Source organism: Nestor notabilis, unplaced genomic scaffold, assembly GCF_000696875.1.
Source record: "Nestor notabilis isolate BGI_N333 unplaced genomic scaffold, ASM69687v1 scaffold26213, whole genome shotgun sequence".
NCBI classification, from domain to species: Eukaryota; Metazoa; Chordata; class Aves; order Psittaciformes; family Psittacidae; genus Nestor; species Nestor notabilis.
In genome coordinates this window covers 352-22,813 of record NW_009923709.1, presented here as the reverse complement: position 1 = coordinate 22,813, position 22,462 = coordinate 352, and the positions used below count along the sequence as shown (strand labels likewise).

Genomic DNA, 22,462 nt, shown 5'->3' with positions numbered 1-22,462 from the left:
ACTCCCGGCTGAGGTATGTCCTCCAGACCTGCACTCGCTGGGACGGGGAAGCGTTGTTGGCACCTGGGTGTTTGGTGCTTTCTGACTCTGGTCATCTTTATTGTCACATCCTTGCAACCCCACCCTTCTTCACTCTCTGTTTTTGTTTTCCGGAGTCAGATCGCCAGCTCTCAGGGCTGCGTTTCCCAGACATCCTCACCCCACTCTGGATTTAGGGCAGAGCACTGGCAGAGGGAGTTTCACCTGTACCATCATAACCTACTGCCCTGCCTGTGCAGCTTCCCTCCACGCAAGCCTGTGACCCAAACCTAGTATATCCTAGTAAGGAAACTCAGGGAGCATGCCTTTGCCAGCTGCCTGTAAGGGACGGTTGTTTCTTGTTCCTTTCAAAACTTTTAATATGCCAAGGTGTGAGCTCTCACAACTGGGGACATACCTAATGTTATATTTCTAGATGCTACTGTAATGTAAATCAATAGATGTTTTTATTCGGATATCACTGTTTACATACCATCATTAAGTCATCTCACTAATGCATTTATCTAAACTGAAACTGAAAATGTGCATGCTGTTATTTATGTTGGGTTGTTTGTTTTGTTAATACGTTTTCAGGTAGTCTGATCCCAGCAAAAATACTGGACTAAGGGCATGGGAATCTGAAGACCTCGGTTTCTCCTAGGAGAGGTGAAGAAGCTAGAAACAGTAATGTTAAATATCTTTGTGGAGGGATTAATCTGCAGAAAGCATGTACTCATTTGATGATGTGGAATGAACAGGGGTTCATTTGCAGATGAGGGAAATGATTACCTGGAAGGTGTTAATGGCCAGATATGACCTTCTTTCTCAAATCTGATAGCTGAAGTGATTTAGCCTTAGGAGGCTTTCCCTTTTTCATAAAGTTTTATAATATAGGAATTGCCACTTTGGGTTAAACAGAAGAGTAAGCAAACTTGTATCTTAAATCTAAAACCTCTGCCCTTTTTTGCAAAAACTGAAGACATTCCTTTCAGAAACTCTGTGTTTGAATGAATTGTGCCCGGTTTGCAGTCCAACTGAAGTAAAACAAAGTAAATGTATCCATATTATAGCGTATTTTTATCAGCTTTGTTACTAGGGCTGTGAGCAAGTCTGTGTTCTACTTTGGGGGAGAGGTTGGAAAATCAGATACTCTGTTGAAATCCCTGTGGAACTCAGAAATGCAGTACTTTGTTATAGCACATTTTATAAATTACAGTGCTTCTCACTTTACAATGGTCTTTTTTAATTTCATATATTATTAAGAGTGCTATATTTCTTTTGCCTTATGTATGGCTTGCAAATTGGGGAAAATAGTTACAAAGTGGGAAAAAAACGCACCATTATTTTTATTTAAAAAGTGGATTAGAGAGCAGGATTATTTGTGTTAAGTCTGTATGATGTAGGATTTCCCCCTTTCATTAAAAGGAAGCAGAATTATAGCAACCATTGGTATTTCTCCAGCTAAACAAAAATAAATGAATAAGGGAAAGAATCAGTAGGCAGGATTACTGCATCCTGAAGTTCAGTGCGCTGTTGGATTAGCTTTCTTTTAATTTTTATCAACTGGCCCCTTCCTGTTTATTCATTCTTTCCAGTGATAGAAGAAGAAGGAGAGATGGGAAACCCAGAAAGCGTTGGAGATGTATATGTTGCTGTGATTCGTCCTAAAAATACTGCTAGCCTGAATTCTCGGGAATATCGAGCTAAATCCTATGAAGTAAAACTATATTTTTTAGTTTATTAACTTTTAAAAATAATAAATTACAGCAAATAGATTGTAATGTAGCAGAAGATAAAATCTGACAATAAGATTACTTAAATAATGTGCATGTATGTCATATACCTACTGTTTGTTGCCCCATCTTTATGATATTTGAACACTTTACAGTTTCGTAATATCTTTGTGTTTCATTTCATCTCAGGGCCTTTTGCCCTATGGGTTGCTCAGTACATTTTTGTCTTTCACCGTATTGTTAAGGAGATCATTCTGACTTTGCCACCCTGCTCCTCCACCTTCAGTACTTCCTGAATTTTGTTACTGCTTTTACAGTGGTACAATAATTTCTCTCTCTTCCCCACCCGTACAGTTTCTCCCCCCCCCCCCCCCCCCCCCCCAAAAAAGCCTCTGTCCTTGTTTCAGTTGTACTTAAACTCCTTTGGTTTCATTATTGTTTGAAAGATTTTGTTGCTTGAAGTTCCCATTGAAGGCCAAAAGAAAAAAAGAAAGAAAGTTTTGCTGGAAACTAAACTGCAGGGAGGCACTGAGATAACCCAGAGCATCTTGGATTATGTATTAGAAGCCACCAAACCAATTTCACCAGCCAATCAGGGTATTAAAGGTAAAAACATTTTAATCTCATTTATTGTTGATAGCTCTGTAAAAATATTCTAAAAATTAAATGGGTGTGGAAAGGTTATGCAAAAACATGAAATTAGTTTAAAAAAAATAAAGTATGTTTTGAGGTTCATGAGAAAAAAATAAAATTCAACTATACAGCTAAAACCTTTGTTTCCCTTTACCTTCCAACTCTGTAAGTGCTTACTAGAAGGTCTTTATAAAGTAAAACTTTGCTTGTCTGCACTATTTCTTCACCTCAATTTGAGATTTACAGCTGAACTTTGGTAAACCAGATTGTAGTGGTTTTTACTCCTTAATTTCATCCTAAATTTGAACTAGTGAACTGATCACCTCTAAAGTCTGTTCTAAAGCAAGCGTTATACAGTAGACAGTATTTACATGAAAATATTTCTGACATAACTGTATCACAGATATAATTTGATTAATACATCTTCTTTTTCACTGTTGTTGTGTAGCTGGTTTGGCAATGAACCTCATGCTTGTGCTGACAAAAATTGTTTTACCCAGCATATTTCATTTCCAGATTGGTATAAACTGTACTGACTAAAGCACTTCTTTTGTTGTTCTTTTTGTGTGTACCTCATCTCTGCTTTGTAAGCAAGGTTATACTGGGAAGGTTGTCAGTGCGGACAAGACACTGCAGTGCTAACAGTTTAGAGAAGGAATGGCTGGCTGCATGGTAAAGTGTTGTGGGTGGCAGTAACTGGAGCTGGATGGACCTAACAAAGCTAGTTGAGCAGCAAATATGAAATGACGTAACAGCCTTAATACACATTGAGGAATGCCATGTAAAAGCAAACCCTGTTTCTTACACAGTTTATGGAGTTTTAAATTGACTCACACAGAGGCCCGAAGCATTAATATGCACAGCTTAGTGTGGCCACTGCTAAAAAATGTAACTGAGGTCAGAAAAGCAAACAAAATGCTGAATTCTGTGAGGGTGGAAGGGAGGATAACATGGAAAATACTGTCATAAATACAAAAAAAGCATTTACCCTAACATGCAATAGAGATGCACCTGTTCTTTCCCATTTCAGAAAGAACCTTGTTTAACTTCAAGATAGATGGTCTGGGGGGTGAAAGCTACAAAAAGTCAGGGGTATAGAAAAATTGCTATGAGAAGAGGGGTGCAGTCATGTAATTTTTCATGTTAATGGGTATATACATATTTATGTTGTTTACTTTTTCATGTGTACTTAGGGTTTTTTTAGATTGTATAATCTAAATATACAATCTTATAAGAATAATTTTTTCTTCTTACAAATTAGGAAGATTGAGTGTGGTAAGCTTTCAGAGAGCCAACTCTACACTTCCTTTTGTTGGTTAATTAATGATTTTGGTTTTTTTTAATACCATGCTAGGAAAGCGGGTAGTGTTAATGAAGAAGTTTCCTCTTGATGGAGAGAAGGCAGGCCAGGAGGCATCACTTTACATTGTTCCAACTGTTGTGAAAGGTAATGTTGAGCATAATTTCTGAAGTTGCACCCATTTTAGCAGAAGTTCAGTTCAAGGTTTATTAAGAATTTTTATGACTATGATATATGACATTTTCTGTATTTAAACATTGAAAGTTGCGTTCAGGTGGAAACCTCTCTCTGAATACTTGAAAACTTGAAAAAGCTACTTAAGGGAAAAAAACTTTGTTTCTATTGTATTGCCTTTGTTTCTGTAATGATAACACACTTCTCTTTTAAGCTGTGTTTGTTCAGTTGATTATGTTTCAAAACATATGCATAGAATTTACTGAATGCAAGCATAAGAAAGACATCCTATGCAGTTCAGTGTTCTTGGAGAAGAATGCTTATTGAAGTCTGTCAACAGGTTTGAGTAAGGAATGGTGAATTAAGTCTGTAGAAAGCAAAGTAAATTGCTTGTCAGGAAAATATTCTTTTTAAAAAAGCCTCAAGAAAATGCCTGTGTGCTTTTGGGGAAACTTCTTCATTTTTGCGTTACTGATAGGCCTTGCGGATAAAAGCTATCAAGTAAGTACCATTGTGTAACTACCACTAGCTATAAATATGTCTCCTAGTCCTGAGTCCTATTTTTTTTCCTGACAACAGTATACATGTAATATTAATTCCTCAGATGAAGCTGATCTTGCTGATGGAAAAGTAACTGAACACTTGATGATTTTAAGGCTACCCTGTGAGTTGGGAATTGTTACGTAAGGATTGTGTGTAATTTCTACCAATCACTATTTGGGAAAAAATGTTAGTCTTAAGTTAGAATATGCTCTCAGTTAGCTGGGAATGTGTAACTACAAAGTTGCAGAAGGGAAAATAAGATTTTTTTTCTTCTCTTCGATGTGTCTTAAGAATGTTTCCTTTTTAGATAATACAAAATATGCATACAGCCCTGGATGCCCTGTGTTCTACTGTTTACAAGACATCATGAGAGTCTGCAGCGAATCCAGCACCCATTTTGCTACGCTTACTGCAAAAATGTTAATTGCCTTGGATAAGTAAGGAATGCCATCAGTAAACATCCATTAAAATAGAAGTTAAACAAGATAATTTGTAGATGTAGCACACAGTTTTTATAGCATTCTTGTGATTAAGAGGGACATCATTGTGATACCATGTTATTTTCTTCATGTTAAGCAGAAGCTGAAACCTTGACCTGAAATTTCTGAAAATCTTTTTTGCAAACTCAAGAATGGTGTGCTTATCTAAATCAAGTGGCTTTATGGAGGTTCTTGCTCACAGTGAATCTTTTGTAAAAATCACATAAAACACTAATGTTTAATCATCTGTAAGTGGCATAGTAGTCATCTTTAAGAGAGTTTGCCAGAGTGTATTAAAAATACCCTGTTAATTGTATACCATTAAGATTTGCATTTAAATTAAACCTCCTTATAGAAAGGGAGTGTATCTTTCCCAGCCATACAAATTTATTTGCAGTAGGGAATTAGCTTTCAGAAAACTGATTAGTTGTTTAGCCAGGCTTATAGTAGTTTGAAAATTGAATATGTAAGCAGCTTTTAGTCTTTCTTAGGTACCCTTAACAAAGAAATAGCAGGCATGCTTATGTATGAACTTATTTGCATTAATAAAGTTAGCTGAAACTCCAGGCTAATGAAAAATTCTAAGTTACAGGCTACTACCTAAAACTGACGGATTTTTACAGTTTAGTAGTATAGTCATGCTATTTCCAGGTATATCATCGTGCCAATTATATTTGTTTGCTGCTTACTGAATGTCTTCAGACTCTTAATCTCTGCTTAAAATGTGTTACGAGCTTTACAGTTGTGAGAGAAGCCCTGGGAATATAATAGAAGTAGTGTATATTGATTATTCTCTATGTATGTAGTCTGAAACAACACTTCCCAAAGATTCAGATTGCCATAACTAACTCATTTACCAGCTGTGTAGAGAAAATGCCTGAAAATACTTCTGGGAGACGAGAGAGTGTTTATAGCACAATAACCACAATTTTACAGTCCTTCCCAGCAGGACTGTAAGTGAAGGGAATACAGATTTTGCAACACATGATAGCTTGCATCTGGGACTTAAAAATCCAGGCCTAAGCATGTATGTCGAACTATAGGCCACACTCTGCCTTGCTTACACGTGGTTCTGGGACAGACAAGATCCAAGTGGTCTGTCACTGGATCTATCTTTCCAAGGCATGTACTTCTGTATTTCCAGGCTAAATCACTAAATGGAATTTATTGTATTCTAGCAGAGTACATGTTTAACTCAAGCTTGTGAGAATGTGTAGAAACCTAAATACAAAGCTGACCCTTAGTGTTATGTTGAACTGGGCACTTTTTAAGTAAAATAATTTAGCGATTTGGTGAAAATACATTATCCAAAAGATCAGATGAATAACTTGTCCTGAGCCCTGTGTTATATTGCATACATTGCAGGAAAAAATGCAGCAGGTGTACAGTGCTGACTTTCCACGCTAGCTCAGAGAAAGAGGGCTCCAAAGCCCTTCTGTACTGTCAGTAGGAGTGTACTTAAAAGAGGATAACTTTCACACAGCTTTGTGAAAAGGCAAGTGTGAAAGAGACTTAGCAGTTTGGAAATTGGACCGTCTGATTTTTTGCCTTTTCCCATCTCTCCTTAATGAAACAAGTGAATTAAAAGCACAGATACTGGAACTTCAACTCATCCTTTAAAGAACTGCTTTATGTTTCAAAATTTCTATGTTGAGAGTAGTAATACTGGTAAACTGAAAGTAAGCATAACAGTGACATGTTGGTGTGGTGTTTTGACTATAACCAATGTTATACTCTACCTTATCTTATAATTTAATATTCTTTGAGACTCTGCAGGAAATGTGTTCGAGCAAATATATTTGCTTAACGATATTTGGTTAAAAAAATCCACATTTGAGGGTTAATGTAGTCCTAACGAATTGGCTGCACACATGATAAAAATTATTATGGGTAAAATGCATGATGATCATAAGTGCAGCCCTTAATTAAACAGAATAATGGACAGGCATGGCCAAAATGGTCCTTTTTTACCTGAAAATTAATTACTTGCCCATTCTCTTCTGCAGGTGGTTGGATGAACGGCACACCCAGTCTCACTCCATCCCAGCTTTATTCAGACCATCTCCTCTTGAAAGAATCAAAACAAATGTAATAAACCCTGCCTATGCTATAGAACCTGGTCAAACAGAGAGCTCATTGCACATGGGTTATACTGCCCTGGAAATAAAGAGTAAAATGCTGGCGTTGGAGAAAGCAGATATGTGTATCTATAATCCTTTGTTTGGATCTGACCTTCAGTATACTAATAGGGTAAGAATTCTATTTTCATTTTATATTCATGAAACATACATTTTCATTTACAGTTCATTTACTTGATAAAAATGTATGCTTTATGTTTAATATAATCAGATTTATTGCATGCTTACTGCGAAATGGTTTTCAAAGCCTTACATTTGAACGTAATTCTCTTTAATTATAAAATGTTACTGTGGTAAATTTGGTATCAAGAGAATACCCAGTCTGAATGGGGGATTGTTTAGCCAAATCTCAGGAAGAGATTTTTTCAGTTGTGTTTAAATTATGTCTTTGCAGGTTGACAAAGTGGTAATAAATCCATACTTTGGCCTTGGAGCCCCAGACTATTCAAAGATTCAGATTCCTAAAAGAGAAAAGTGGCAACGTAGCATGAGCAGTGTCACAGAGGACAAGTATTATGTTACATTCCTTTTTCATTGAGAGATAATTTTGTTTTGTTTATGACAGTACTTGGTAGACTTGGCCAGAATGAGATTCCTGTTACTTTAGGACTTCACTGTATAAATACATATTTAAAAAATATTTCGTTTGAAGTCTCTTGAGTACTGAAACAGCAATTAAAGGACAGATCAAGAAAGGTTTAAATTGTGTTAGAGAAGCATTTCTTAGCATAATGAATACAGCTGTGGCTTCACTACTGCATGATGAAAATACTAGTTGTATGAATACTGGCACAATTTAGCTGTGTGAGCTTCATTTTTATTCTTCATGTCGATCTACGGTTAGTGCTATGTTATTAATTTTAAAAAAGTCAGTGTTCTCAACTATTGAAATATTTCTGAACTGTGATTTCCTCCTGTTTCCCCTTTTAATTCGTAGGGAACACCAGTGGGTAGATGATTTCCCTCTTCACCGCAGTGCTTGTGAAGGTGACTCTGATCTACTAAGCCACCTTCTGGATAAAAAATTTTCTGTTAATCAGTTAGATAGTGACCACTGGGCACCTATCCATTATGCATGCTGGTGAGTCAGATGAATATAGTTTTGCCAATCGAATGCATTCTTGCTGTCATGATTCTTTAGTGGTAATCATTTCTGTAATTTATCATACAGACTCAACAATGAGAAATCAAAAACAAAACCCTCTATATTTTTTACACTTAGACTCTGATTTATGTTAGTGTCAACCTTCTGAAGAGAAAGATTGCTTCAGGTTTTGAGGTAATTTCAATCTGAATGGTTTCAGAGGAGGCCACGTGTGGAGATTGTATCGTCAAACACTTACTGCTTCTTATCTGTCCTGAAGCATCTGTTCTAATTCTTGTTGCAGACATGTGGTCTAGTTTAGTGTGGTAACTTTTACAGTCTTTGTTGGGTTGGTTAAAGGCTGTGAGCAGTTTTGCAGCACAGCACGCTTTGGTGACAGTCAAGCTTTGAGTGGGAAGTTGGACTAGGCGGTCAACTTGTCTGATGATTTGATCTGTAAGTGGCTGACAGCTTTCCTCAGTTGTAAAAAAGCTGTTGTTTTATCTTTATTCAAGTTAATCTTTGCATTTATTGTAGAGTCTGATGATACGAATAACATGAAAATCAAACTTGGTTATAAAAAACCCCAACAACTTTTTATGTTTGTCAGAAAGTTTGCATCGACAGTATACACAACATTTGCCAGTGTGAGGCTTAAGAGTCCTTGGGATCCAGCTGCATGACAATCAGAAGCTTTACTCTGATTCTCACACAAATTATGTTCTGGGATTTTCGTCAGGCAAGGCTGAACTCTCTTTTGCCATGACTGAATTGCTACAGCTACCCAAATTTAGCTAGTTCAAAGCAAGGTTCAGTTTGTTTACAGTGAATCCAGTGAATGGTCACTAGACTAAAGGTTTCCAAAGAAGTGCAAAACTGATACTAATTTCTACAAATTTACCAATGTTCCATTGTCTTTGGTGTCATTTCAAAGCTGAAAACTTTTGAGCATGGAAATACACTTTCTATTTTTAGCACTATCTGAAAAAAGATCTTTGCTGTGTCTGTTCTGCTTTAAACCTGTCTTCAGGTATGGAAAAGTTGAAGCCACTCGAATGCTGTTGGAGAAGGGGAAGTGCAATCCAAATCTTTTGAACGGCCAACTCAGTTCTCCTCTTCATTTTGCTGCTGGAGGTGGGCATGCTGAAATAGTACAAATTCTACTAAATCATCCAGAAATTGACAGAGTAAGTTCTGTTTGTGTATAGAAATAGCATTTTTAGCAACGGTTTGTAGCTTGTGTATGTGAAGTATTTTGTCCAGATCACAGTGTGTAAACACAATGATACTGTTGAGAGATTACAAAAAAATGGTTAAGTATTTTTCATTACTGCTACTTTTCCCATTGTCATTCAGTTAAATGTTTGAGCCCTAGGATCAAGGATTTTAATTATCTCACAAAATGTGTACGTGTTTACCTGTCTCCACTGAAAACAATGTAATACTGGTGTTTATGTTTATAGCACATTACTGATCAACAAGGAAGATCTCCACTGAATGTCTGTGAAGAGAACAAACAAAATGAATGGGAAGAAGCTGCAAAACTGCTGAAGGAAGCCATAAATAAACCTGTATGAGTTTATTTTTTTAAGTTGTTTAAAGTTTGTATTTAATTTATGCCTAAACTTGTAGAAGAGCCTGGCTCACTCATAGATGTTATTGGAAACTTGCAGGATAATGAAATTGTTAGTGTAAGTCATTTTGTCTCTTTAAATGTTTCTATCTATGTTTATTGCTCAAGAAATGCATCTAAGACTTTAAACATGTTATTTTATTCGTAGGAGCATCAAATCAGCTACTGATTTTATGTCTACTTTTGATCATACAGCCATCAGCTTTCGTTATGCGTTATCAATCTTAACAAGTTGTTAAACAGGAGCATTCATCTGGCTAAATGTGGGCTTCTACAGAATAAGCTTACATCACTTAGTCGGTGTAGGCTTCCTTGGCGGTCAGTGAAGATCTAGCCATGATAGTAAATAAAATTTATAATGAGATTCCTTTCATCCTGAAGTAGATTTAAAATTAGCCAAATGAGATAAAACCACTTGTTTCTTTTCTTTGATTTCAGGTGTAATTTGTGTCTCTGTAGGTAGGTGGCAGTAAACCTGTCAAGTTTTCAACATGTTTTAAATTATCTTAATTTCACTCTGAGTGAATGAGTCTTCCAAAACAGTTAATGAAAGAATTGACATCCTGTATTTTAGGGATCTTCTTATGTAGTTGATCAAACGGCAGATGTGTTTCTAATGACTCTAAAAGACTAATACACATGTTTTAAGTAGATTTCACAGCATAATAGGTGATACTATATTGTCACTTATTACTATTGAATTAAAATATACATTAAAAAAAAATGTTAGTTCAATAGAAGTCACAGTGACTACTGCAGCAAAAATAGACTGATGTTTTCCATTCCAGCCTCATTTTCAATAAGCTGTCATTTTCCAAGGCATTAATCTTTTTTCCCCAGAAATTTTTAGGAATCAGTTTTTGACGAATGAGTAGATTTGGAGAAGGGAAGTAGCAGATTCCTGCAACTTTTTGATTCAAGCAGCTGAAACATTAACCTGTTAGAGAGATGAAAACAAGAAGTTTCATAGATCTATGACTTGTGTGTATGTGCTTTAAGCACATGGTTTATGTTTAAGTATGTCTTTCAGGAGGCATGCTCTGAGCCCACACGCAATTCAATGAAAGCTGTTGGAGTTCTATTATAGAACTGCTAAAAGATCTGAGTTGAGAGTGTAGTGTTATAGTACCGGGGTCTGTATAAAGGGTGGTGCTTCCCTCTAAAATTAAGTATTTTAGTATAGTCTAATGAAAAGGAATAATACATCACTTGTTAGTAATAGTGAAGTGGACATTTCAGGCTATGCATAGGCAGTTGAGCCCAAATCTCTCAGGAAACTTGAAATGCCTGCTTGCCTCTAAGTTCAAGAGAAATTAAGTCCTCAAAATATCAATAAGGTCTTTCTTGGACATGTGGTAAAAAGCACATTGTAAGAACTTGCATAGGACATGAAATAAGCAGTTTTGATAAACAATAAATATGCAGGAGTTGTGCTGTGTTCTTTTTCTCAGCAGTATGGTAAAATTGCTTTTCTCTCCAGAAGCACCAACAGAAAGGATTTTAACAAGTTGTTTAATATGTTTTAATCTTTATGTAGTATGAAAAGGCACGTATTTATCGTATGGATGGGTCATATCGCTCTGTTGAGTTGAAACATGGAAACAATACTACTGTACAGCAGATAATGGAGGGGATGCGTTTGTCTCAAGAAACTCAGCAGTACTTCACTATCTGGATTTGTTCTGAGAACCTCAGTAAGTAACAGTGGCGATTGTTACACTTGAGAGTTTATCATAGTTTTCTTTTACTTCTGCTTGCCTTTAGAAAAAATAGTATTTTCTAAGGAAAATGGGAAGCATGCTCTGTGACAGTTTGCTATTAACCTCTTTCTTTCTGCTTTTAAAAGCCATCCTTTAGGAGTTAGTATGTATCTAGACTGTTAATACACTTTGTTCCTGCCAGGGATTCTGTAATCCCTGTAGGTCTCATTCTTTGTATCTTTTGCATAGTCAGTGAAACCAGTTTTTCTATTTCCTCTGCTTAAGCTTTCCTCCAGTAGATCAACTGCCAGCCTTTACAGCCTGATGTCTCCAAACTGTGCTTTCAGAGCTATAGAAAGGTGCTCCATTTTAGCCACCATTTTGGGTACCCCCGATAGGTCTGACCCCACATCACTGTGGGATCTAGAATGTATTTCATCTAGGAAGGTGAGGCAGGTCCAGATTGCCTTTCTGTTTTGCTGTCACAAACACATTGCCTTTCACTTTTGCTGGCATACTCCTCACTGCTAACTTGCCCTTATTTTAGTGGTATTTTTCTTCCCAGAATATCTGAAATTGGATGCATGTAGTTGTTTTTACCAATGTTTAATCTGTTTGAAACTAGCAGATTAAAGTAAAGCTGATTATTAGTTTGGGGTTGGGGTTTTTTTGGTTTTTTTTGGTTTCTTTTTGTTTTTCCCATTAGGTCCTTTAATCATATGAATTTTCATGTGTTTTGCACCAAATGATTTTTGATAAACAAGTTTTCAGATATAATCGGTGTGAGGGAATTCTCATGCAAAACATCATTACTATATTTGATGTATTATTTTTTTTTAATTTCTGTTCTAAATAAAAAGCAGATTATAGTTGTAGCTTGAGATATATAGCAAAAGATAAATCGACTCACAGAAGAGTCAATAATTGTGATCTGTGTTTTGTCAGAAAATGTGATAAACAGTACTGCATGGGACACATTATAATGTGTTTACAAAGCACAATTCAGGACTGGTAGAATGCCGTGACAGTACCATTAACACAGAAGCCTTGCATTCAGAATTTTATTTACTGTTGTCAAACTTCCCCTACTGTGGCATTGTTCATTGTTACTTTGGGGTTTTAATCCATAAATATTGCAGGAAATCTTCATGCTTTTTAAATCTTTTTCTCCCTGTATGTCACGTGACTGCTGTAACCTCGAGTTAAACATAGATGTTAATATCTGGAAGAAAAGGAAGTGTTTGAGTGTGAAGTCTTGCTGCTTGTGCCTTTTCTAAATAGGATGTCATGTTTTACTCAAATCATTGAAGTATTACCTTTGCAATTGAGGGGATACATTATTTGCGTAAACCCAAGTAATTCCTTAGGTATTTAGCTTAAGTTTGAAAATGAGTTGGCTTCTGATTTATGGCTTCAAACAAAAAATGGACAAGTTTCATTATAAAACGTATTTCTTGCAGTTTGTGTACCACTGTCAAGACCATAGTTTTCTTCTTTGTAGGACAGATGTTTTTCTGTGTTTGAATGTAAGGTGGATGAACTGAGTGAACTGATCATTCTCAGTGGAAAGATGTTGCACTATAGCGTGTCCTTTGAAGTTTTTCATGTAATTTGAAATGTCACAATGTAAAAGCCAGAGCAGTGAGGATGAGGCAGATACAACCTTCTAGTTCCTCATTGTTAGAAAACAGCCAAGCAATAATCACAAGGACAGGCAGAGTAAGCGAATGAGTGTAACTGAATGTATGTATCTAGCAGGACTGTAGTTGAGAGCCCTTTATTAATTTCTTAGCTCTTATATATACAGGAGAACATGAAACATTGAATGTCTGTAGCCTGTTAAGAATCAAGACGTTTTACAGATTTAAAGAAGTCTGTTCTGAGAAGTTTATGGTTTATATATACCCCAAAATAGAAAATATGTCTATAAGATAAACTATATCTGTATTTTTCTGCCCAAAATAAGATTATTGGACTTTGTATGTCTTCCACAATAAATGAGAGAACAGTCCCTAGTGGTTTATTATTGTTTTAAGTTCATCTTGGTATTCCATTAAATTTTTAAATACCACTTCACTCTTAGGAAGCTGAAAATAACAAAGGTTCATCACTAGTGCATTTAGTGACTTGATGCTGAGAGTTTCGTCAATAAACCCATATCCTCAAAACCTTTTATATATAGCAGTTTAAAAAATACAGAGTAAAATGTTAATGACACCTCTGTTTCAAATACTCTGGTTTTAGTGCAGCATTTAATAATCATGTATATATGTGTGTGTGTGTGAGGTTATTCTGTTTGTTTTCTTCAAAAAAACCCAACTTATTTTTCAGGCCTTCAACTGAAGCCATATCACAAGCCTTTGCAACATATTCGAGACTGGCCTGAAATATTCACCGAACTGACAAACTTGGATCCTCAAAGGGAAACTTCACAGCTTTTCCTGAGACGAGATGTGAGACTTCCACTGGAAATAGAAAAAAAGGTCTGCACTTGGAAGTGATAGCATGAAATCATGGTCAGAGTCAGACCACTCTGATGATCAATGCTCTGTGTGTTTAATGACTGTAGTCATTAAACATTTCCAAACTTGCTTAAACCTGACCTCTCCTCTAATTTTCTGTAACAGAGTCTTCAGGTTCTTCCTGCCTTCCTGCCCTCTCTTTCACGTTATCAACTGTTTGCTTTATCATAAGTCTGTATCTCTCAGTCTCTATCTGTGATATGGCTAAAACGAACCTGCCTAATCTTCTTTTCCTTCCTATGAAGGGATTTTTCAGATATTTAATTGGTCAATTTCAATAGAATTATTCAAATTTACTATTCAAAATAAATTCATGGGGGAAAAAACCCCCACAGATGTCAGTATTTCTGTGAACCTTTGGTTTGGGCATTGTATGTCAGTCACCTTTAATTTGTGTGTTAGATCAGTGAAGTGTTGGATTAAGTCAATGAAAATGTCTTTCTTTTTTATCTTTTTTTTACTACAAAGCATTACTCAAATGTATACTTTAGTCAGGTTCAGTCCTTTGTTTTCTGTCTCGGGATCAGTGAGGAATTGTATTTATATATATAGTTTATAAGCTCATGTGCTTTTACAAATAAATCATATTATTTAAATCTTTTTAACAGATTGAGGATCCATTGGCTATTCTTATCCTTTTTGATGAAGCCAGATATAATTTACTGAAAGGTTTCTATACATCACCTGATGCCAAGCTGATCACGCTGGCCAGTCTGCTTCTACAAATAGTCTATGGAAATTATGAAAGCAAGAAACATAAACAGGGCTTTCTAAAGTAAGTATATGTGTTTAAAATTTAAAATTATGGGTTTAGGTTAAGTATTTTTAGATAGCATTTACTATGGAACCCTCGAATTTTAGGTATGATATATTTATTGTTTTTCTCCATCACTGAGCAATAGTTCAGAGTAATCACATAACCCTTGTAGCATTAACAGAAGCTGGACATGAAGTCTGAAAAATATTTAATATTAGTTATTGTAGTCCCAGGCAGAGGGATGGAGGTTCTGTAGTCTGTAAGTCTATACCGAGATACAGTAATGCCAAAAATGAGTAACAGTATTCATGTGATTGAAGGGTTTTGACAAGACTGAGTGTTTGGACAATGATGAAGAAAACTTACTATGTCCAGTTAGACCAACTTCTGGGATTGGCTTTCCTCCTTCTTTGATGAGGACAGGCCATGCAGAGATACTATTTCTGTTCTCTCATTTGTGTGTGAACTGCTATCCTAAATTGGTAAGAAACCTAACACTAGCAGGGCTCTGCCAGATGGTGGTTTTCTCTCTCTTTCTCTCTGCTTGCCAGCACAACAGAAGCTGAGCTGTTCTGGGATATGGCTTTGTCCTCCCACGTACATTTCTACATCACTATCTGAGCACATCAGGATTCCAATTCTCTAATGTGTGCATCTTCACTCCCTACCACCTTCACCTCAGTTCATTCATTTAACAGCAGCTGTGGTATTCTGGAATGCTACTACACTTCTCATCCCCTCTCATTCAAAGCATCAGCTAAGCTGTCTTGGCTTGCTGAGTTTTGGGTGTGTTCTCCACCATCAGTAAATCAGGGTGCATTTTCTGCTACAGTTACTCTGATGTAAGTGTAAAGACTTTCAAGGCTGCCTCTGAAGGGGCTGGCTGTACTGACTGCACTTGTTCATTCCTTTCTCTTCCTTCTGTTAGGTGTAGAGACTGTACCATTACAGAGTATGCCAGGTGAATGAGCTCACTGACTGGAAAACTTTCAGGTGGGGTGTTCAGTAGGTTCAGCTGCTGAGTCCTCCAGTTACACAGTTAGTAGATTGAGCATAAGGAGAATGGGGCTTAAGTGGGACTGCCCACCTGAAGGAGTGTGCAGTTAAATATAAACAGGTTTAATATGAAACTACCCTGTGCTGAATCCCAGCAGCTGCAGGGAGGCAAATCAGCAATATGGCTCTGCGTTAATCCTGCTCAATGGAAGTCTGTGACTCTATAGACAGGACTATTTGGAAAGACAGTTTGGGCCAGATAATAAGCTTTATGGGCATTTGGGCATGCTTTCCATTCATATTCAAATTAAGATGCTGGAAGATACCTCTACTTGTTCTTCTTTAGATAAAGATATTCTGATTTTTATTTTTTGTAATCGACATAAATGTTTATTAAAAGACTTGCCATTTTGAAAATACATATCCAGGCTGATGTTTGTATAAGAGTATCCTTCACCTTAAAGATCTGGATGTGTTGTCCTTTGGCAGGTTTTTTGCTTGGTATAATGTGCAGTTACTGCCAAATATAGTTTAAAAATGACTAAGTAGGTTGCCTCACTAGTTTTCAGAGACTATTTCAATTGTGCATAAAAGCAAACTAGTAAAGTCTTCCTTTTAGTGGTATGGTTTTTTCTGTGTTTTTGTTTTTAAAAAGGCACTTTGTATAAATAGCTTCACTTCCATGTTGTGTAATATACAACTTTCATGTGGAAATTAATTGGGCCAAGCCATTGGTGCTGATCCAGCTGTGAAGGCAAGAGTATAAGGTGTCATCTTTTCTGAGTATGTGATGTTCTGGTGTGAATGGCTGCTTGTCTATAATTTTGGCTTCCAAACTGGAATTCACCAGACTGGTCTGTAATCAAGACCAGAGCTGCATGTTCTGCTTCCAGCATTTCCTCTCCCTGCTGTGTCTGTGATGCATGACACAAAGTGTATAACACAAAGCTAGACCTCCATTAACTGAGAATTACACTGTATCTCAGGAAGCCTTAGCTTCTCACCTAATGAAACAAGATAGAGTAGGAGCTGACTGTCTAGTTCAATAGACTTGAAGATACAAATTGGCAGACACTGTTCTTTCTCCTTACTTGTTTAGTGAAGAAAACTTTTTTTTTCTGCTTTGTTTTTCTCTTAGTGAAGAAAATCTAAAATCTATAGTACCAATCACTAAACTAAAAAGTAAAGCTCCTCACTGGACAAACAGGATACTTCATGAATACAAGGTAAGAGAAACAATCAAATAGTAGAAAATCCAGTCTTAAAGACTTTTTTGACTGGTTGTCAGGTAATGAACAAAAATACTGGTATATAAAGCTGGAAATGTGTATGTTCTTAATGTTTGGATGGGTTGTTGGAATGCTGGTTTTCTTGCACACTTAGAGTTGATCTGTTTTTTAGAAGTAAATATGATGATCATCTGTTTGTTTATCTTCAGTGTTTGGGGCCAGTTCAGGCATACATGTAAAAATATCTATTCTGACTTGTAGCAATAGATCCACAAAGTCCTTTTGCCAGGGTAACTGGTATGGTAGGGATCTGCTAATGCTGCTGTTGCACACATGCTCACACAAACTCCTTTGACTGAGCAGTTGAGTGAGGGCTGTGGGTTCCACATGGGGCCAGGGGCACCTGGAGATTAAATTCATGAACTTCATAAAACATAGTGGGGAAAGTGAAGTGTGTCAGAGCAAGAACTGTACCGGCTGACATGCATCACTAAAGGTAGCTGCCAGGGAACACTGCAGAGGCACCCAAGGAATGTTTTCAGGCCTTGCCCCTCTTTTGAGATGAGGTTACTGAATCATAAACTTTCTCTTGGTGTCTGCACCTTTTTCATTCCTTTTCTTTCTAACACAGATGAAGGAGTGGATGATAGTGGTCTTTCTAAGACTATGGTGTAGCAGAGGACAGAGCAAAGCAGTCTTTACTCTGTCTTGTATCAGATAATATGTAAGAATGATAATTGCTTTCTTGACCTCTGCTCTTTAGGCCATTATTTTGGTGTGTGGGGCATGGGGGAAGGGGAAAGGAGCTCCAGTATTTTGTTCCAAATATTAATATATTTTACATGTTAAAAATGGCTGTGTAGAATTCAGAGAAACCATAATGCAGGGTATGGATCTAAAGAGGTTGGTCCCATTCACCACACCCACAGGCATGGCCCCCTAACTGTTGAAGACTTCTGTTCTCTCTTGTGCCTGTGTCTTCTCATCTCATCAGTGGCACAGCCAAGCTTTTTATTTGTTAGGGTACCTTACATCAGTCTATTTTGAGCTGGAAGTACTCGAGCAATCCTTTGTTGTGACTGTTTCACTCTACTGAAGAGGAAGAAACAGAAGCCTGTCTGATTCTGAATCAAGGCTCCACTGAAGAAATCTGTACCTCTGTTTTGCTTAGAAAATAGAAAAATAAAAATGCGTGTTTTTTAGGGAGGGTACTTGCTTATCTTGCTTAAGCCTCATGGAGGAAGTGTGCTTAGTTTTAAAGATTGTGATGCATTTGGTATCGGATGGGAGCACAGCAGCTTACCCCTGGTGAGTCTGGCATGCTGCTGGGAGAGGCAAAATTGTGGGTCCCTGCAGAGGTTAGGTGTCTGTGGTTCAGGTTTCTGAGGCTCCTACAGGTGTCTGATTTCTGCCTCAGTGTCTTGGCATTTCAACCTTTCTGTGGGTGTTTAATGTAGGTGTAAGAAGATGGTTGTTGGGGAAGCGTTTTGGGAATACTCGTTTGGTGGGAATTCCACTAAATACTGGATGTTCTTCAAATAACCACAGCTGTTTGAAGACTTGTTGATTGCTGCTGTTCTTTTCTTTCTAGAATCTCAGCACCAGCGAAGGTGTAAGTAAAGAGATGCACCACCTTCAGCGCATGTTCTTGCAGAATTGCTGGGAAATTCCTACTTACGGAGCAGCTTTTTTCACGGGACAGATATTCACCAAAGCAAGCTCAAGTAGCCATAAAGTCATTAAAGTGTATGTAGGAGTAAATGTAAAAGGGCTGCACCTCCTCAACATGGAAACAAAGGTCAGCTTAAATGAACTGCCAGTAATAACTGTTAAGCTTAATTCTGTTCTCTTAAATTCTTTGTGCTAATAGTCATTTCACATCCAAGATCTTAAGATTTTTGTAAGGCACTACTAATAGAAAGCCCTGTATTTTTACACTTTATAAGCTACAACTGTATTGTGGAATATGTAAGTCAGAATCCTGTCTAAGTTAACTAAGCAAAGTTCCATTTGCAAGCATGGTGAATATTTTGAATGACAGTTTTTTACATTTCATTGTAGGCTTTACTCCTCAGCCTCAAGTATGGTTGCTTTATGTGGCAGTTGGGAGATGGAGATACATGTTTTCAAATCCACAGTCTGGAAAACAAAATGAGCTTTATTGTGCATACCAAGCAGGTAAGCATTGTCATTTTTCATCCTTTATGTTCAATTATTTTCTCCTAAACTAGATGCATGCCTTTCCTCTTGAGACTGACCACTTTTGATAGTGTTTGTGGATGTCTGAAGGAAAATGCTTGTTTTACCATAGTCTGCATGAGTAGTAATATGCCACATTAACATGTGTTGTGACAAAATTACTCCTTTGAGTATCTTGCATACTTTCACAGTAGTTGCTTTTGATTCCTATATATTAAGATGGTTATAGGGGAAGTGATTGAATATGTTGAAAACCACTTTCTGATAGTTGAGAAAAAGCTAGGGTTTATTTTCCTTATTTCCGAAACGATGCAACTTCTAACTTACTATTTTTATCTACTTGCATTTGTCATATACTTGATCCTGTCATAGTTCCGAAATGCTGATAGAATTTAATTTTATACCTTTATGCAGGCAGGTCTCGTTGTGAAACTTTTGATGAAATTAAATGGCCAGTTAATGCCAAGTGAAAGAAATGAATGATGGAAATGAACAATAGTTCCGAAACAGCATCTGATGGCTAAGCAAAAAACAACTTGTATCTCATCATAACAAAAGGCTTCCATGTACCTGAATTTTACACAATACAGAAGTCAGTTTGTACAGTTTTTAACTTTGTACAGAAGCTGCATGGTTTATTTTTTTAAGCAAACTATACAATGTATCTATTATTTTTATAAATATTTTTGTGGTTCATATATAAGCTATTGTAGGACTTTAGCTTAACCAATAAAACTAACGAAATGTAAATGGTTGACTGAGTTGGACAAGCATGAATCAAGTAAGGCTTTTGTTCCCATAGGACTATGGGACAACCAGGGCCATTAAGCAAGTCTCAGTTAACTTATTTACCTTTCAAGTTCTGTGGAATACCAAGGAGGTTGTATATGTTACAGTATTTTGTCACTTTTTAAGACACTGTTGGTAAGTGTGCTTAAAAGACCAGTTAGACCTTTGAGCAACTACTTTTGATAAGCTCTTGGTTTTCATTTTACTTCTGAAAAACATCATAGCTGGCGTTATTTTTAGTCTTAACTTTCTCACACTTTATATTCATATTTATTCTAAAATACTGCATGAGGATGTCAAAAGGGAAATAACTTTAAATCACTCAGAAGCCATATTAAATGTTTAGCATGCTTGGGTTTGTTTTGTTTGTTTTTTTTTCAATAATGGATTTTTACTTTTTCTGTGCAATATAAAATGTGTATATGGAGGAGGGGGAGGTACAGATTTACAAATGAATCTTACTCACAGGACTTCAGAAGGTTTAATAAATCTTACCCTGGATTGCAGCACATACACAGTAACAAAAACTCAGGAGGTACTAAGTTATTTCTGTTAAACTAATTTTCCTACTGATTACTTCAGTTTCTTGAGGCTACAAGCAATGCAGGATGCAGGAATGAAGATTTATATTGCAAGGAAGTGTCAGACACAGTTGGTAAGGATTCTGCCTGCTCTTTGCAGAGTCAGGATTGGGTCTCAAAGAGTTGGGTCCCTATGCAATCTGAAACATATCCTTGTACATGAAAATAGTATCCGTAACACAACTCTTTGAAATTTCTGGTTGTATTTCAGGGTTTTAAGTGCACGTGACTGTTTCTTCCATGTAAACAGCATGCTAAACCGGTGTGCAATGTTTTGTAAAAAAGGTTTTTGTAAAACAATGAAAATTAGCACTTGCCTCTAAGTTTTCAAATAAAAGTTCAAATGAATGTTAGAAGTTGTGCTCTTGTGTAGTAACTTTACTCATACCTTACAACTAGCAAGTGCAGTTTAGGAAATTAAAGTAGTAAGCAGTTAAGAAAAGTGAGGAAGAGACATTTTGTAATCTTCTTAGCAAGGTATACCTTTTTACTTAAACTTCACTGGTGTAAATAACAGTAACTCTTCATGGAGTGTTATAGTTAAGGTAAATAATAGGACAGTTAGGTCCTTTGTAGTGCAGCCATCCTTGCTATCACTTGGTGCTGGCATCAGAAATACCCTTCTCTACATAGCACTTTGTTATGATTTGTAGAACAGGTTAAGAACTCGCCAACGAAGCTTAAGTTGACAAGCAGGTATTCTTTATTGCAGCGCTGGGAGACACAGCGGATTATCTCCTCCTAATGTGTGTCTCGTTTAAGCACCAAACAGACTGTGATTATATTGTTGCTTAACATACGTACTCATTACATTTCTGATAAATGTCATACATATTCATTAGTTGTCCGAGAATCGTTTTACATAATTCCACGCTCATTTTTGCATGCGCATAACAACGTGGTGTAGTGGTTTTTGGTGGTTGCTTTACTTCTTCCAACAGTCTCCATCACTTGGCCGTTCCTTGAACTCTTGTTCAGGTAGTCTTTGAAGAACACACATTAGGTAAATGCTTACACCAGCTTAATTCGTTCTGTAGCTGCTGACACAAGTGAGTGATTTCTCCCTGTCCTTCTACCTATCAGTTAACTTAGCTACAGCAGCTCCTGAACATCTGCTAGTTTCAGATCTACAGTCCTGTTTTGATTACAATAAATTTTGTACGAAGGTCATAAGGTACTAAAACTGTGTCAGCTACAACGATTTATCTTATACAAGGATCCTTATTATGTTCTTTTGGTTGGGCTCTTTAGGTTTGGAAAGTTTTGTCATATATCAGCAACCACTAGTCTGGTTTTGGCTGATTATTATGAAATATTCACCTAAGATACTTTCCATTGCTATTGTTACAAAGCCACCAAGCTTTTATTTACAAAGGATTATATTTCATTTTGTACTTCCTTGTCTCAGTTAGAAAACTAGAGGAAATATGTTAAAATGTGTCAGCTGCATATTTAACAATACTATTAATATTCCTTATTGCTGTATAGTTCTTTCTGCTAATAATTTATTTATTACTACCTAATAAATTGCTTGCAACAAGTAATGTTTGTTGTTTATTATCGCAGCCAGCACTTTGTCTTGCCAAGCAGGTGTTATTACAAAAGAGCAGTATTTTGTAACAGGCTTATCTCTGCAAGGTATGGCAAGACAGAATCATAGCAAGGGTCCTACGGTGGCTACACATAAAGTTGTGCACCTCAGAAACAGCTCAAGAGTTCATCAAGAAAACTGGAAAATGTTAGTCATGGCAAACCAGAACTGAACATGGGATTTGAGGTGCAGCCTCACCAGCGCAGAGTACAGGGGGATGATCGCTGCCCTGGCCCTGCTGGCCACACTACTGCTGATACAGGCCAGGATGCAGTTGGCCTTCTTGGCCACCTGGGCACAAGCTGGCTCATGTTCAGTGGCCATCAGTCAGCACCCCCAGGTTCCTTTCCATGGAGCAGCGTT

At 36.9% G+C, this 22,462-nt stretch overlaps 1 protein-coding gene across 1 annotated transcript; it reads left to right on the top strand.

Moving 5' to 3' along the window:
• Nucleotides 1–1,633: 1,633 nt before the first annotated feature.
• On the top strand, nucleotides 1,634–19,621 carry KRIT1 (KRIT1, ankyrin repeat containing). The gene is made up of 16 exons (XM_010012294.1): nucleotides 1,634–1,735; nucleotides 2,198–2,357; nucleotides 3,739–3,831; nucleotides 4,709–4,838; nucleotides 6,887–7,130; nucleotides 7,413–7,528; nucleotides 7,956–8,099; nucleotides 9,133–9,289; nucleotides 9,566–9,673; nucleotides 11,273–11,429; nucleotides 13,767–13,918; nucleotides 14,566–14,732; nucleotides 16,849–16,936; nucleotides 18,531–18,737; nucleotides 19,001–19,117; nucleotides 19,553–19,621. Exons 1-16 carry the CDS (start codon nucleotides 1,634–1,636, stop codon nucleotides 19,619–19,621), a joined length of 2,211 nt encoding a protein of 736 aa, XP_010010596.1.
• The last annotated feature ends 2,841 nt before the right edge of the window (nucleotides 19,622–22,462 follow it).

What these genes read in the sequence shown, in the direction of transcription:
- KRIT1 (XM_010012294.1), top strand. Translation starts at nt 1,634, where the DNA reads ATGGGAAACCCAGAAAGCGTTGGAGATGTATATGTTGCTGTGATTCGT. An exon ending in CCTATCCATTATGCATGCTG is followed by an intron (nt 8,100 to 9,132) that starts GTGAGTCAGATG and finishes ACCTGTCTTCAG; the next exon opens with GTATGGAAAAGTTGAAGCCA. An exon ending in GGATACTTCATGAATACAAG is followed by an intron (nt 16,937 to 18,530) that starts GTAAGAGAAACA and finishes TTTTCTTTCTAG; the next exon opens with AATCTCAGCACCAGCGAAGG.